Raw genomic sequence first — 16,098 nt, 5'->3', positions numbered from 1 at the left:
TTAATTATAAATTTAGTAAAATTATAAAAATTAATAGAATAATTAAATTTTTTAAAAATTAAAATAAAATTCTAGAGATCAATATTTTATTATTTTTTATGTATTTTTAAATAGTTATTTAAATATTGTAATAAAATTTTAGATTAAATTCATAAATATAATACAATCAATTTTATCTGAAATTAATAGTTGAGAGTCATTTAATTTAACTAATTTAACTGAATTTTTATCTAATAATTCTCAATTATCAACTTTCTTATGACATTTTTTTTAATATCTATGAAACATAAAAGATTATTTTTGTAAGCGTGTTAAAAATATGGGACATTTTGGTTAAAAAAAAAAGCGCAATAAAGTAAGGGAAATTGAAAAGGATGCTGGTGCCTGGTGGGGTGAAATTGGAAATAGTAGACCAAAACAAAACGAAACGAAACGGCGTCGTGAAAGCACCGCTTGGAACTGGAAGCAGAGGAAAAGTTCATCTTTTACATCTTCGATTGCCGATTGCCGATTTCCATCTCGATTCGATAACGCAGGTGAGACATATTTACTTTTTATTTGAATGCACTCGTCGTTTCTACGGATAATTTGGGCTTTTTTTTTTCTTTTTCATGTTTATTGCACTGAATTTGACGGATCTGGTGTTGCTTCTGTGTAACTGTATCGTTGTTGATGCATTCTTCTAAGTTTTATATGTGAGTGGTAGGGGGAATTTGATATTTAGATTTACATTTGGTACATTCAATTTTTGGTTTCCATAGCTTCTTATGAAAAATAGGAGCAATCCTTGTTTTGCAATTTTGATGACTGAGCTGTTTGTATTGGCAAGTCGCCAACTGCTTTTCGAGCAATATCCATTTCATGCTTCTCCTCCTTTATAACGAAACTATTTAATTATGATACATAATTGATGTGGAGTGAAGGGACTAAAGAAACAAGTAACTTATGGATACTTATAAATGTGATTGTAATCAACTTCCTCCAAATACATAAAAAGAAAAATTATGCATATGAAACTTTTTCCAGCTAATGCTAATCCAAAGATTTTAGAATATCATCTCCTCACATTGAAAATGCACAGAAACATGTTTCCCTCCAGGGTCAGAGTTATGTTCAACCATCCGACTACCATGCCTTTGTTATAGTTTCTGAAAATTGGAAAAGCACCTACGCCCTTGATTTTTGTTTTTTTTTGGCGGGGGGGGGGGGGGTGTTTACATCCCGAGATAATTTGCTCAAGCAAGCATGAACAAGCCGTAATGGAAAAAAAACATGTCTGCAATGATATAGATTTATAGTAGTAATTATGAACCATGGCAATTGACAGTAACTACTTTTCTTATTGACTGCATTTATTCCTTGTTAGCAAGGGTGTGACACAAAAACGATTAAGCAGTGCCAACTGCATGACTCTTTAGTCTTTAGGTAATAGGAATTTAATACAGATCTTCACATTCTATTTTTTGTGTATAAGTGTTTCATGTCTTCATAAGTCCATTCCAACTTATCTATACTTAATCAACAAAACCTTATCTATCGTCATAACATGAAATGACAAAATAAATACTCAGCCTCAATTTCCAAAAGAATGAGGTTTCCAACAGCCTAACTCTTCAAACAACACGTCTAGTTGAATAAAACAAAGTATGGAAATCAAGCCTATGAAATTCCTTGAATTTTTTTATGAGATGGGAGGGATGGGAAAGTTTTTCAAGCAAAGTCAAGGGGAAAAATTAGTAGTTACATCTTGCTTGTTCAGTGGAACTAGAAATGTTTTCCATACGAAATGTTTAATAGATAACCCTCTCTGGATCTTTTTCCTAGGTTATGATTTTTCAGCTGTTGTTCTGTATTATCTTTGGATTGACTGTTCTACATAGAGATTATGATTCACATTCAATTATTGACCAAGTTTAGTTATTATATGTTTCAGATAAGGAAAGGGGCTTGAACATCTGAATTGTTGGTAAAATGGTTTCCTTTGAGATGAATGATCGCAAGAGTAAGTGAAACAGATATATTTTGTTGTAGCAATCATAATATTTTTTGTTGTAGATTATTGTGGATTTATATATAATTCCTTATCTTGGGTTCCCTTAATAGTCAACAAGAGAAATTTAAGGGTAATTTCTGAGTTTGTTTCAAATCTTTTAGATTATTAGAAAAATTAATCACTAATAAAATGAAAGGACTTTTTTTTAAAAAAAAGTAGTGTGGTTGATGGATTAACTTTTTTGAAATTTTGAAATATTTTATTAAGGATTGATTCGTCATACATTCTAAGATATCAGGACCAATTTGCCAGTCTGTTTTTTAAGGGACTAAGTTGTCTGAACTAAAAATTGTTAGGGACCATTTGGGGTATTACCCAGAATTAAACTAGGAATCATGTGAAAGACTTATTTCAGAGTTTTCGTCGTATAAATTTTTTCTTAAAAGTGCTGCAGTGAAATTAGTACCTCATGGTCCTATTCATACCAGTGTTCTAGTATGACACTAGACATGTTAGACGCATCACAATTTATCATTTGCGATGAAAATTATCCTATTGTGTAAGCAAAAGAATTAATCAGAAATGATTGTGATTTCATCCAAATATTTTCCCCAGTTGATTGGTTAAAATCATTTGTACCACCTAGTGGAACTAATTGGATGTGAATAATATGATGCTCTAGTTTGCATGACATATATTAATACCTTTGACTTTGCTCTCATGCTCTGCCATTATGGCTACTACAAGATTGATTTGACCAAACTGTGTATTGGTCATTTTGATATGTAGTTGGAATCTAGTTCATGTCCTATTTTTCACATTTTACAACTCTGTTATCTTAATATTTTTAATTTAACATATGTGATTGGCATATGGTACAGAGATTGGATTAGGGTTAACTGGATTTGGTATATTTTTCTCATTCCTTGGGGTAGTCTTCTTCTTCGACAAGGGATTACTAGCCATGGGAAACGTAAGTTTCATGCTATTTCAGGCTTCTCGCTTAGGTACAATTTCTTGTCATTGTTTCTCTTGTTAACGTCTTTTGATGATGCCTTAATCCTTGTCACTCAAATCAGATCCTGTTTGTTTCTGGAGTGTCCTTAACCATTGGCCTGAAATCCACTATGCAATTCTTTATGAAACGAAGTAATTTCAAGGTAAATTTGTTGCACTTCCTCCCTTTCCCCTCTGGTAAATTTCTAGCACTAACTTTTATCATCTCTCTCTTTTTAAGGGAACAATCTCATTTGGTATTGGATTCTTGATTCTCATAATGGGATGGCCTATTTTGGGCATGATCATTGAGGCTTATGGATTCATCGTACTATTCAGGTTTAGTGGAATTTGGAAGACATTGTTGTGTTTTATGTTCTATTTTTTAAGCTAACCATGGATTAAACTGTGCAGTGGTTTCTGGCCTACACTGGCTGTTTTCTTACAGAAGATTCCCATTCTTGGTTGGTTGTTTCAACAGCCATATGTTCGATCGGTAGGTATTTGTGATGAAAATTGAAATGCTTTTACTAGCTGCTATTTAACTGATTTTAATGTAATCATCCGATGCATTTAACCATGCTGATATAGTGCCATATTAAAAGCTCATGTTCATGTCAATCATCAATAGATCTACATTATTTATGAATGGTTGGAGACTCGGGGCACCTTGATTATCATTGAGTGGTGTAAAAGACAATGGCAAAACCTATATACACAGTGCTTCAAAACTAAACTCTTCTGAATCAATAAAGCTCTGTTGAGCTACTGGTTTTGTCCATCTATCTATACAATGTTGAACAATTTGATGTTTTTTTTTCCAGATTTTGTTTTGCTGATGTTGAAGCCTTTTGCATTCATTTGCAGAAAAATGCTGAACTTATTCATATTGAGAATGCTAATTTTCTGTTATATTGCAGTTGTTTGACAGGTATAGGGGCCGGCGAGTACCTATTTAAGCCATGAATCAATGGAAACATTGTGTAGCTGCTAGCAAGCGTGTTTATCAGTGCATGTAAAGAAAAATACTCTCATATGGGAGATACCTGACTGAATTGTGTTGGCACTCTGATGGTAGAAAATGATTTCAATTTTACATGATACTCATAGAGTGCAAAGGAAAATTAAGAAAAAAAAGGTTTTGGCTTTCACTTGTTTTGGCCCCGTTAAGATTTTAATGCATGATGCGGAATCAATGAATCAATGATCTTGGAAGTTATAAGTTATATATCTGCATTTTATGTCACTATTCCAACTAGACACATTGGGGAAGAAGCATCATTTGTGTGGGCGGTTCCATTTTTCACAGCCATCAAATGTATAGTGATTTTTTAATGAATATTAAATTGGTTTTTTATTTTTTATTTTTAAATCTGTCGTAGCATAGAATTTCTTTTTAAACTGTGACATTATTTATTCCATTATTTGTCATATCTTATTTTTTTTTTTTTGCCCTCGTGTAATCCACCACTCTTTGTTAGTTAATACCTATCAAGGTCAAACTGCAGGGATGAATTTGGTTTCAATTACTTTGAGACAACTATGAATTGCTTTTCACTACTTGCTTACGCATGCTTGCATCTTCAGGTTTTCTGTAACTTCCAACTTCTCCATCTGAAATTGCTAGCCGTCCAAATTGAACCATTGGTTGCAAAGACTGTAGGTTAACAAGAACATTCAAATGTAAAATACCTATATTGTAACATCAAAAATTACAAATTTATCGGATTTATTTAAGTCAAGTTTAACATCCGAAATAAAAAAATTATAAACCTAACGCATCCACAAAAATCTACAGACCATCTAAATGAAAATCCGAAAGTAAGATACTTATATTAGAACATCTAAAATTAAAAATCTGTTAGATTATGTTAAGAATTAAAAAATTCTAAACGTAACATGCAATAAAAAATTTTCAAACCATTTAATGAACCTCCTAAACTCTACATAAAAGAATATCTAAAAATAAGATATTTGTATTAAAACATTTAAAACTAAATTAAAAAAAATTCTAAAATCATAAAAAAGAAAAAAAAAACACAGAACAACCAAAATTTTATATATTCAAACATTCAAGGTACTCTTTAATTGAACGTTCAAATTTCTATAAAAAAAAAACATTCAAATGTAAAATACCTATATTATAACATCAAAAAGGTTACGGAAAGTGGCGGAGCTTGAAACTTTTGGAGGGGCCAAAAATTTTAGAAAAAAATTATACAATAATATTTATGTTAAAATAAAATTTGTATATATAATTATTTTTAAAATTTGTTATTAACATATAAGACTACATATAGTTAAAGTTAATTAAAAAAACTAAATTTAATTTAGGTTAACTAAATTATACCTATATTAAATCAGAGAACATGAAATAGTTTTAATTATTTTTAAAATTTGTTAATATATAAGACTACATATAGCTAAAGTTAATTAAAAAAACTAAATTTAATTTTGGTTAACTAAACTATACCTATATTTGGTTCCTACATATTGTGTTAGGTGTTGGTGCCATCAAGCATATTGATGAGCATTGGTTTAATTTGGTATATGTTTTTAAAGGATGTTTTTGAATAAGCAACATGGTTTGTAACTCCTGAGTCTGTGATCCAAGATTTTGAACTGAATGTGGACATTGACATTATGTAGGAAATACCTTGATTTGATGGAAGAGTTGTGGCAACTATTTGGTTCATACTATGTTTTGGTTATGCATCTTGTTGGTTCAAGAGAGCTAGCAATGCTTCCTTTTGCTCTAAAGTAAAACCAAGTCTAGACTTACCAGACACTTGTTGAGATTGATTGTTGTTCTCTTCATCTTCTCTAGTAACCAAGTATAGTTTATCGAGGCACCGTTGTTCTTGAAATGATGAGGAAAACCATGCTTTTTATAGCAACTATATGCTAAATGGTCATTCTTGCCACAGTAAGTACATTGCTTCGAGCCTCTTCCATCTTTGTCATGATTTCCATATACTCCTCTAGCACCTCTACCTCTGCTTCTTCCTCTTGCATTACCTCCATCAACTCCTGCATTTTCCTTCAATTGGTTCATTCATATTAAGTTCTTTCTTCTATAGGAGAGATAAGAAAACTTCTTCTACCTTGGACAGTGGTTTTAGCAATATGATTTGAGATCGTATATATATTCAATCCTCTTAGAAATCTCACAGCACTCGACTCTTTCTTGTATCCCCTAAGAATGCTTAGTTCACAAACACAGTTGTCAGAACATCTCGAACAGATTGGAATGGGACTCAAATTCTCTAACTCTTCCCAAATGGCCTTCAAGTTAGTATAATAAGCAGTCATTGTCAAATAATTCTTCTTCTAATTTTGCTATCCTATACATATCTCTATGGTTGTACCTATGTTTTAATTCTTTCCACAATTCTTCAGTTGAGTTGATCCAAACTACACTCCTGGCTATCTCAGAGCTTAATGTTTGGTTAATCCAAGAAACGATGTCCCTTGCCCCAAACAACACATCTTCCTTTTCATGTCGTTTAATTGATCCATCTACAAATTCTAGTTTGTTTTTGGACTTGAGTGCTTTCCACATCGCTCTCTCCCAACTTTAATAATTGCTTCCTACCAGTGTTATAGAAATTAAGGCTGAACCTGAATTTTCTCCAGGACGCAACAAGTTAGGACTCACCGGATCCAACACTAGATTTGGTTGATTTCTGGCTGCATTCTACTACATAAGATTGAATTGGTTCATCAAACTGGCAAAAGTATAAAAATCATGGACGAAAATGATTGATTTGCTTCTGAAGCCATTTCTTCGATTCTTCAATTTCTTGCTGTGCAATCTGGTGCAAGAATCTTCAAGAACTGAGTCACAATTGAATCAATGAACCCGGAACAACGTAGGTTCAAATCTTTCTCCATAGAATTCGCTGATTGGACCACTACCTTGCCTGAATTGAACTTGTTCAGAACAAAGTAGCTCTCATCCGTCTCTGCTCTGTGAGTTTAAGGGAGAAAGCAATAAGAAAGTATAAGAAGATTGCATTTGAGTTTCTTTTGAAGTTCTTCAACCTCCTTCCACGCTCACAAAATTTGGAGAAGGAAGAGTATGTTTTATGCACACTTCAATCACCATTCATCTAACAAATGAAAACACAAAAACTGATTACAAAAGAGAGTTTGCAGCATTAAATAGATGATGTTGCCAGCTCAGTTGCTAACTAACTTTCTATATCTAGTAACTGATCAACTAACTAATTGAACTTGTACACTTTAGTTCTTATTACTATCCAACTAACTAATTGAGCTGACTCTAGTATTAGGTCTATAGGTGATCCTTGTAAGAATGCTGACTCTATAGATTGAGTAGGTTTTCTTCTATATTTTTCTTTCATATTCTTTACATTTTCTACAGTTTACAACATTTTACTTTTTAGATTAAGTTTACAAAAGTAAAATTATTTGTCCAATTATCATTTTCTTTTCCATTTTATTTATATGAAAACAAACACAGTTTCTTAATCACACATCCCATAGGGCTGTCAAACAGGCCAACCTGGCCATTTAGGCCCGCCCTGTTTAAGTTTGTGGGTTAAATGGCTGGTCTATTTAAGTCTATTTCATTCGTAAGTCATAATTTTTCAGCTCAAACTGTTTATGGTTAGCCCGATGAATTAAACGGGCTGGCCGTTTACCCTTTTGTTTTATTTTTTTTAAAAAAAATATTTTGACAAAAATATCACTTTTAAATAAAAAAATTTAAACAAACAGTACTTTTTTTAATTGATAGGTTGGATTTTCGGGTCAGATTGGAGAAACATCGTCAAAAAGTACTACTTTTTTTTTAAAAAATGTAAAAAGAATAAACGGGTTGTCTGTTTAGCCCAAAATTTAAACAGACTTAATTTTAGAGACAAAGCCTGCTCGTTTAAATGGGTAAACGGGCTGGCTCGATGGCTTAGCCTATTTTAATGGTCTTAACATCTCATGTGCGAGCATAGCTAAGCTTAAGTATATATATATATATATATATTTTATAATCTTTTAGTATACGAAATAAAAGTTATTTTTTTTTACTTTTATCAGTTATTTTTAATAAATAATAATAAAAAATACATAAAAAAAAAGAAAATAACATTTTTTTAGATAACTAAATAACACTCTTCTTTTCTTTTAAGTTTTAAGATTAAAATAACTTATTTTTTAATTTATATATATATGACCAAATACCTTTCAATAATCATTATAGTTCTATATATAAATTAGTGATTGATTTAAATTAATATATATATATATATATTTACTATTAGTGCAATAAATTTTTATTTTAATATTTTATCATTAATCATAAAATATATAAAAAGTTTTAAATTAAATATTTTTATAACAAGTTAAAATATTTTATACTATATAATTAAAATACTAAAAATAAAAAAATTTATTATATTGATAAAAATATATATCTTGTATTATTATTATTTTTTTACTGAAGACAGAGAAACTCAAACCCACGACCTCTCTTAGGTAATTATGAAGAGACTGTGTCATTTGAGCTATAAAGTCATAATTAAAAAGTAAACTATTATAATCTTACATGAAAATAGATAATATATTTTATAAATAAAGAAAAAGAAAATGAAATCTAAACGTTTCACAAGAAAATGCCATTTTCTAAAATAATATCCATAAACGTTTCACCAAAGGTCAAATCATCAAGAAGTTTAGGTTTGGAACTTTCTTCTTCCTGTCTGATTACCTAATTGAGAAGCCATAACAAAGAGTATATATAAGCACAAATCGGTCCAAGTCTAACCATATATATCTTCCATACTCAGAACCTTAACCAAGCTAAAATGGACACATACCTAATAAGCACCTTGGCAATTGGAATCGTTTCTCTAATCATCTTCCTCTGCTTATTTCTTCTTCCTCCTTTCAAAGCTAGCCACCTTAAAGAACCCCCAATTGTTCATGATGCATGGCCTATACTCGGTCATCTTCCATTATTAATTAGTTCTATCTATCCATACTGAAATTTATATTTTTTCTTCCTTACAATAATTCAGTCTTTCTATAGTGTTTTTTTTTCCTTCTAGGATTTAGATTGTCCGCCATTCCCTCTGTATATTACGAAAAATGTTAGGTGACTAATATTTTTTTTAGAGGTGTGTTAGAGGTCAGCAATTTTGTGTTTTGTAATCATCAATTGGCCATCAATAGTCTTTTTAATGGTATGAAATTATATCCAATGGTGGTGGGAGATCACTCACTTTTCTTTTGATGGTTAAGTGCTGGCCATAAAACACAAAAATTGCTGGCCTCCTAAACTTTTTTTTTTATATTTAAATCAATAATAACTAATTTTTTTATATTTTTCTAATAAAAATATTAGTTGTCTAGCATATTTTTTATATATTATGTTATCATTCACTTTATCATTATTAAATTTTGATATGATCTCTATTTTAATATCTTAAACTCTTATTTTTACTTTTGTTGCCCACGTGTATGAAATTTTACAACATACTTTAAAACCATTCTTCTTGACTTGATTTATGTACGAGATGTCTCTGGTACGGGTTGAAGGGTGGATCGGGAACCTGTGGATCAAGGCTGAAGCCGGGTCGCTTGACTGGAGCAATGGGGGGAGGTACCTGCAAAGACACTCCGACGCTCAAGTCAGAATGGATCTAAGAGGTATAAGGTGTGTGGAATGAATGAATACCTGGAGGGACCTGGGTCCTCTATTTATAGGCGATGAGAGTCGTCTTATCTTGTCCTGTTTGGCTAAGATAAGGGAGGCGTTTGAATTCGAAAGTCGGTTAGGACCTTTAGAGGGCCGGTTTCGGGCCTTCTGGAATAGGGAAACGGGTCGGACCCGAGGAACTGGGTTCGGGTTTAGCCTTGGGTCCGGGATCCGTGGGCCGGATCCGTAACAGTTGCCCCCGCAGCGGGAGAGCGAGCAAGGTCGGTCTGTCGCTGGGAGGTGTGGTGTTTTGACCGCGGGCTGGGTCTTCAGTTTTCTCGGGTGTTCGCTCAGTTCTTTGGCGTGAGATCGGTGTCTCGGCCTCGGCTTTTGCCGGAAGGTTCGCCTGACCATTTTGTTTTGACGTGACTCCTCCGAGCCTACTGCGTCTGTTGCGTTCTTCGAGGCGTGCTTGATTAGCTTCTATTTTCGAGGGAGGCATTTAATGCAAGGGGGTATTTCCTTTTCTGCCCCTACGAGCCTAACCTCTGCCTAGGGTTATTAGTGTATTTTCGCCCCCCTTCCTTTGTAACCGTTTTGGCTTTTTACTTTAATTTCCTCGTTCGTTTTATTTTTCTTTCTTCGTTCTTTCTTGAAGAAATCTTCTCCTCTCTTTGCGCTACTGCTCTCTGGTGTTTGTTTGTTGCTTCTGCTTCTCAAGCTTTTTCAGGATTCATTTTCTGCGTTTCCAGGTTGGTATGCTTCGCTTTTTCTTCTTTTTGTTTGGTGTATCTGTTTGTTTCGTTTCTTCCATGCATTGCTTTGTCTGTTTCCTTTGTTGCTTTCATTTTTGGGCTGTGTTTTGTGTGGTTTTCGAGCCTTTGGAGGGGCTGAGTGTGGTTGTGTTTGGTTAGCAGTGGCAGTGCACCACCGTGTTGGATTAGCAGTAGTGGTAGGTTTTTGTTCTAGCTTCTGCGTAAGGTTGTTAGGCTGATGGTGGTGCTCCTCTGTGTTTTAGGTATGCATCGGCGGAGAAATGAGGGTGTCGGTGCTTCCGTAGCTCCCTCCAGGGGCATCCCCGCTCGCTACACTTGGGTGACTAGCGATGTGTGGGGCGTTCCGTCACGGATGACGGAGGCCGATCTTCAACGCCTCCGTGATCAGGGGGCGATCTGTGGTGGCGGTGAGATGGAGCGGCAGTACGAGCTTGCCCTTCTAGATGCCGACGAGCGTGTCTGTTATTTAAATCTTCATTCCCCCACTGTTCCAGACTGGATGTGGGTTTACGAGTCGATGTTTATGCGGCTCGGCGTGCGGTTTCCTTTCTTGCCGTTTGTTCAGGATTTGCTGAGTCGGTGTTCCGTGGCGCCGTCTCAGCTTCATCCGAATAGTTGGGCTGCCGTGCGGTCTTTTGAATTGGTGTGCCGGTATCTCGATCTTCCGGCTTCTGTTCCTGTTTTTCTTTTTCTCTTCCTATGCACTCTCCCGACTAAAGAAGGGAAGCATAAGAAAGGATATATGTCATTCCGTGCTCAGCCTCATCGCCGAATTATTGGTTTGTTTGAGGATTCCTTTCACGGTTTCAAAAGGGAGTATTTTAAGGTGCGTCCCGCTCAGGGGCATCATCCGTTTTGGTTGTCGCCGGAGGGCGTCCGCCGGTTTCCGACGTATTGGAATTTCCGTGCTGGCCCGTCGGTTTTGACTAAGTTAACCTATGATGGTTTGTCCCAGGAGGATAAGGATGTTGCCAACATTTTGTGGCATTTGTTTGGCGAGCGTCCGTTGAATCCTCGGGATGTCATGGGGGACCCCGAGGCTTGTCGGGCGTATATCGGTGTGTGCTCTATCTCTTTCCTGATTTTTTATGTTTTTGTTTTTCCCGAGTTTGTAACTTGATTTTTTCTTTGGTTTCTTTTTAGTTGAGATGGCTGGCGGGCTGACTTCTTTGGCTAGGTTGAAGGCCGCGATGGGTCGGGAGGAGGGATCTTCGTCTCCTTCTACCCCTGTATCTAATCCTGCCATGGATTCTCAGCCAGTTTCTCAGGAGGTGGTTTTCTCGGGTGCACGGGCCGATGCTCAAGTTTCTTCTGTTCCTGCGAGCTCTCCTGAAGTCGTCGTGGTGACGGCTGCTGAGGCTTCTCGGAAGAGAAAGAGGCCTGAGGATCCGAGCAGCGAGACTTTTGAGGAGGAGGGTTTGGTGCCTAGTGTGATGGATCGTCGTTTCGATGCCCCGGGTTTTATTGATCAACACTTAATACCTGGTACGGAGCCATTTTTTGATGGTTGCGATGTTTCGTTCCAGGCCAAGTCGGTGTACCGTGCCCTCCTTCGGTCTGCTGTCGTTGTTCGGAAGGCTGAGCCTGTGATGGCTCAAGTTGGTTTGCTGGATAAGAAGCTCCGTCATTCTCAGGCTGAAATGGTTAAGCTGAAGGAGAAGCTTGAGGCTGCCGAGATCGCGAGGGAAAAGGCAGTGAAGTCTTCTGAGGAGGCCGGGGCAGAGATTCTCCGGCTTTCCGAGGTTGAGACTTCACTTCTTTCTCAACTGGGTGAGGAGCGGCAAAAGGCTTCTAATGTGGGTTCCCAGGCTGCCGTGCTTCTTGGTGAGACGGAGGCTTTGAAGGCCGAGGTTGCTGCCTTGAAGAGGGAGAAAGCGGAGCTGTTGGCTGATGCTAAGGATGCGATTGCTACTACCGAGGAGACGATGAAGGCACAGGCCCTGGTGCTGGCTCCGGGCGTGGACGTGTCCGTGATGGGAGCGTTCAAGACCGTTCGCGATGGCCGGATAGTCGACCTCGAGTAGCTTTATCTCTTTTGTACTTTTGTATTTTTGTCTTGAGAGTTGGTTTATTTTTCGGATATTTTGGTTTGGCCGTGGGCCGTGTAACCGTGACTTCGTGATTTTGGTTTTCGTTTAATGACTATTTCGGCCATTCGGGCCTTTTTGTATATTCTGTTTAACGCTATTCCATTTTATTGGTTTCCCCGGACCGTCGTTTGGTTGGGTTCTTGTGGATATCCGTGTGTTGGGCCTGGGGGGTGATCAGTCCCCCAATCGTGGCCGCGTTTTTGTTTCGTATTTGAAACGTTTAAAGAGGGTGGAAATAGCTTTTTGATGAAATATTTAAAGTTTGGGCCTCGTTAAAACCCTCCATTGGTGGGGGAAAGAGTACCCGAGTTTGATACTTAAGCGAAAGTAAAGTTCAAGAGTCGAAAAATGGGGAGACACATAAACAAATAGAGTTAAAGAAGGGGGTGATTTAGTTGGGTTGGCCTAGGTGTAGTATCGCCGTAGATTGGCGGCGTTCCAGGTCCTCGGGACTTCGACGCCGTTAAGCCGTTCGAGTTTATATGCTCCTTTTCCGATTACTGCCTTGATCCTGTATGGTCCTTCCCAGTTGGGAGTGAGTTTCCCTTCTCCTGGGGTCGGGGGACCAATGTCGTTTCGTCGTAAGACGAGGTCGTCAGTTGCGAATTCTCGCCGGATGACTCCGTGATTGTATCTTAGGCTGATTCTCTGTTTTAGGGCTAGCTCTCTGAGATGGGCTATGCTTCTTGTTTCGTCAATGAGGTCTCGTTCTGCCTCCTCGTCGTTACCTCCGACCGTTTTTCTGGGGCTTGGGTCTCCGATCTCTACCGGAATGACCGCCTCCACACCGTATGTTAATCGGAAAGGTGTTTCTCCCGTGGTCGTCTGAGGTGTGGTTCGGTATGACCATAGGACCGATCCGAGTTCGTCGGCCCATAGTCCTTTGGCTTCGTCGAGCCGCTTTTTGAGTCCTTTGACGATTATTTTGTTCGCGGATTCCACCTGTCCGTTTGTCTGAGGGTGTTCTACCGAGTTGAAATGGTGAGATACACGTAGCCCTTCTAAAAATTCTCTGAACTTTTTGTCGGCAAATTGGGTTCTGTTGTCCGAGATAACGATCTCGGGGATCCCGAATCGGGTGATGATCTGTCGCCAGAGGAATTTTCGGCATTGGGTTGCCGTTATGGAGGACAGGGGTTCGGCTTCGATCCATTTATTGTAGTAGTCTATGGCGACGATGAGGTATCTGAGTTGGTCGGGTGCCGTAGGGAAGGGCCCGACGAGGTCGATACCCCAGGTGCCGAATGGCCGTTTTGCCGATATGGTGCTGAGCTGGTGAGGGGCGGCTTGGTGGATATTGGCGTGCCTTTGGCATTTGTCGCAGTTCTTAACTATTTGTATGGAGTCTCGGATGATTGTGGGCCAGAAGTAGCCTGCCCTGATGACCTTTTGGGCTAACGTTTTGCCTCTGACGTGGTGGCCGCAGCAGCCTTCGTGGATTTCGCGGAGTATGTACTCCGTGTCCCCGGGTTCAACACATTTGAGCAGGGGTTGCGAGAATCTGCGTTTGTATAGTTGTCCTGCGATAATAGTATAGTTGGCGGCTTCCCTTGTTATTCGCTTCCCCTCTTTGAGGTCTGGTGGCAGTGTTCCGCCGAGGAGGTACTGTAGGATAGGGTAGGTTCAAGATCCCTGGTTTGAGAATGTCAGATGAGCGTTGGTTGTTGTTGACACGAAGGGTGACTTAACGACTTCCTGGATTAGCGATTTGTTACCGTGTCCAGGTTTAGTACTGGCTAGTTTGGAAAGCAGGTCTGCCCTGGCGTTTCGTTCCCTAGGAACGTGCTGTATGGTAACGTGCTCGAATCCTTCTTTTAGTTTATTTACCTTGGCGAGGTATTGTTGGAGTAGGGGATCTCGTGTTTGGTAGTCTCCGTTAATTTGGGAACTGACTACCTGTGAGTCGGTACTTACCTCTATGATTTTTGCTCCGACTTCCCGGGCAAGGGCTAGGCCTGCCAAGAGGGCCTCGTATTCTGCTTGGTTGTTTGAGACCGGGAATTCGTACCGTACTGACTGTTCAATTACGACTCCGTTATGGCTTTCGAGGATGACTCCGGCGCCTCCGGAAGTGATGTTCGAGGAGCCGTCAACGTGTAGCTTCCATGACTCGGGGGTGGAGTCTCCTGGTGTCATTTCGGCGATAAAGTCGGCCATGGCTTGTGCTTTGATCGCGTATCGGGGTTCGAACTTGATATCGAATTGGGATAATTCGATGGACCATGCTAGCATTCTGCCTGCTAGGTCGGGTTTCTGTAGTACCTGCTTGACCGCTTGGTCGGTTTGGACCGTCACGGAATGGGCCTGGAAGTATTGTCGTAGGCGCCGGGAGGCCGTAAGGAGTGCGAAAGCTAGCTTTTCTAAGCGTGAGTAGCGGCTCTCCGCGTCCTGTAAGACCTTGCTTATGAAGTATACGGTTTTTGTTCTTTTTCTCGTCTTCACGGATAAGTGCTGCTGTGAGCGCCTCTTCTGTTATGGAGAGGTACAGGTAGAGTGTTTCTCCTGTCTGGGGTTTGGTGAGGATTGGTGGCTCCGTTAGGACTTTCTTAAAATGTTGGAAAGCTTCTTCACATTCCGTCTCCCATTTGAAAGGTGTTCCTTTTTTCATTAGTTTGAAGAAGGGGATTGCCTTTTGAGCTGATGCCCCGAGGAAACGTGATAACACCGTTAATCGGCCGGTGAGCTTTTGGATTTCTTTGAGGTTTTTTGGGCTTGTCATCTCGAGGACGGCACGACATTTCTCTGGGTTTGCTTCAACTCCGCGTTGTGTGATCATGAAGCCGAGAAACTTTCCTGCCTCCATTCCGAAGGCACACTTTGTTGGGTTGAGCCTCATTTGGTGCTTTCGTAGGGTATTCATGATGACCTCGAGGTCGTTGGTGAGTTGTTCGCCGGATTTAGTCTTGGCGAGCATGTCGTCTATATATACTTCTAATTTGCTTCCGGACAGGTGTTGAAATATTTTGTTGATGAGTCTTTGATAGGTGGCTCCGGCATTTTTCAGGCCGAAGGGCATCACTGTGTAGCAGTATGTCCCATCTGGGGTGATGAACGCTGTCTTCTCTTCGTCTGGTCGGTGCATCGGGATCTGGTTGTACCCGGAATATGCATCCATGAAGCTGAGGTATCGGTGGCCGGATGCGGCGTCTACTAGTCCGTCGATGTTTGGTAGGGGAAAGGCATCCTTTGGGCAGGCCTTGTTGAGGTCCGTGTAGTCGACGCACATTCGCCATTTTCTGTTAGATTTCTTTACTAGCACGACGTTGGCTAGCCAGGTCGTGTAGGGGAGTTCCCTGATGAAGTTGGCTTCGAGTAGGGCTTTAACTTGCTTTTTGACCTCGGCGGCCCGGTCAGGTGACATTTTTCGTCTCCTTTGTGCCATGGGTTTAGCTTTGGGATCCACGGCGAGTCGGTGGGACATTAGGTCGGGGCTTATTTCCGGCATGTCGGCTGGTGTGAATGCAAACAGGTCTCTATTTTGTTTCAGGAGTTGAGAGAGTTCCTCTTTGAGGTCATATGGGAGGTTCCTATTAATGAAGGTGTATTCATCTTTGGTTGGCCCTATTTGTAGTTTTTCCATATCTT

At 38.9% G+C, this 16,098-nt stretch overlaps 1 protein-coding gene across 1 annotated transcript; it reads left to right on the top strand.

Moving 5' to 3' along the window:
* Positions 1–372: 372 nt before the first annotated feature.
* Positions 373–4,353, top strand: LOC107643959 (vesicle transport protein GOT1). Its single transcript, XM_016347717.3, has 7 exons — positions 373–536; positions 1,934–2,002; positions 2,875–2,966; positions 3,073–3,153; positions 3,231–3,328; positions 3,404–3,485; positions 3,910–4,353. Exons 2-7 carry the CDS (start codon positions 1,972–1,974, stop codon positions 3,946–3,948), a joined length of 423 nt encoding a protein of 140 aa, XP_016203203.1. The 5' UTR covers positions 373–536; positions 1,934–1,971; the 3' UTR covers positions 3,949–4,353.
* Positions 4,354–16,098: the final 11,745 nt, after the last annotated feature.

The sequence above is a fragment of the Arachis ipaensis genome, chromosome B5 (assembly GCF_059453495.1).
Source record: "Arachis ipaensis isolate K30076 ecotype BB chromosome B5, ASM5945349v1, whole genome shotgun sequence".
NCBI lineage: Eukaryota > Viridiplantae > Streptophyta > Magnoliopsida > Fabales > Fabaceae > Arachis > Arachis ipaensis.
The sequence above is the reverse complement of the archived record's forward strand: the minus strand, read 5'-3'. Positions and strand labels throughout refer to the sequence as shown.

Coding starts and splice junctions, on each gene's coding strand:
- LOC107643959 (XM_016347717.3), top strand. CDS start 1,972: ATGGTTTCCTTTGAGATGAATGATCGCAAGA. Junction 2,967..3,072: donor GATTACTAGCCATGGGAAAC/GTAAGTTTCATG, acceptor CACTCAAATCAG/ATCCTGTTTGTTTCTGGAGT. Junction 3,154..3,230: donor TGAAACGAAGTAATTTCAAG/GTAAATTTGTTG, acceptor TCTCTTTTTAAG/GGAACAATCTCATTTGGTAT.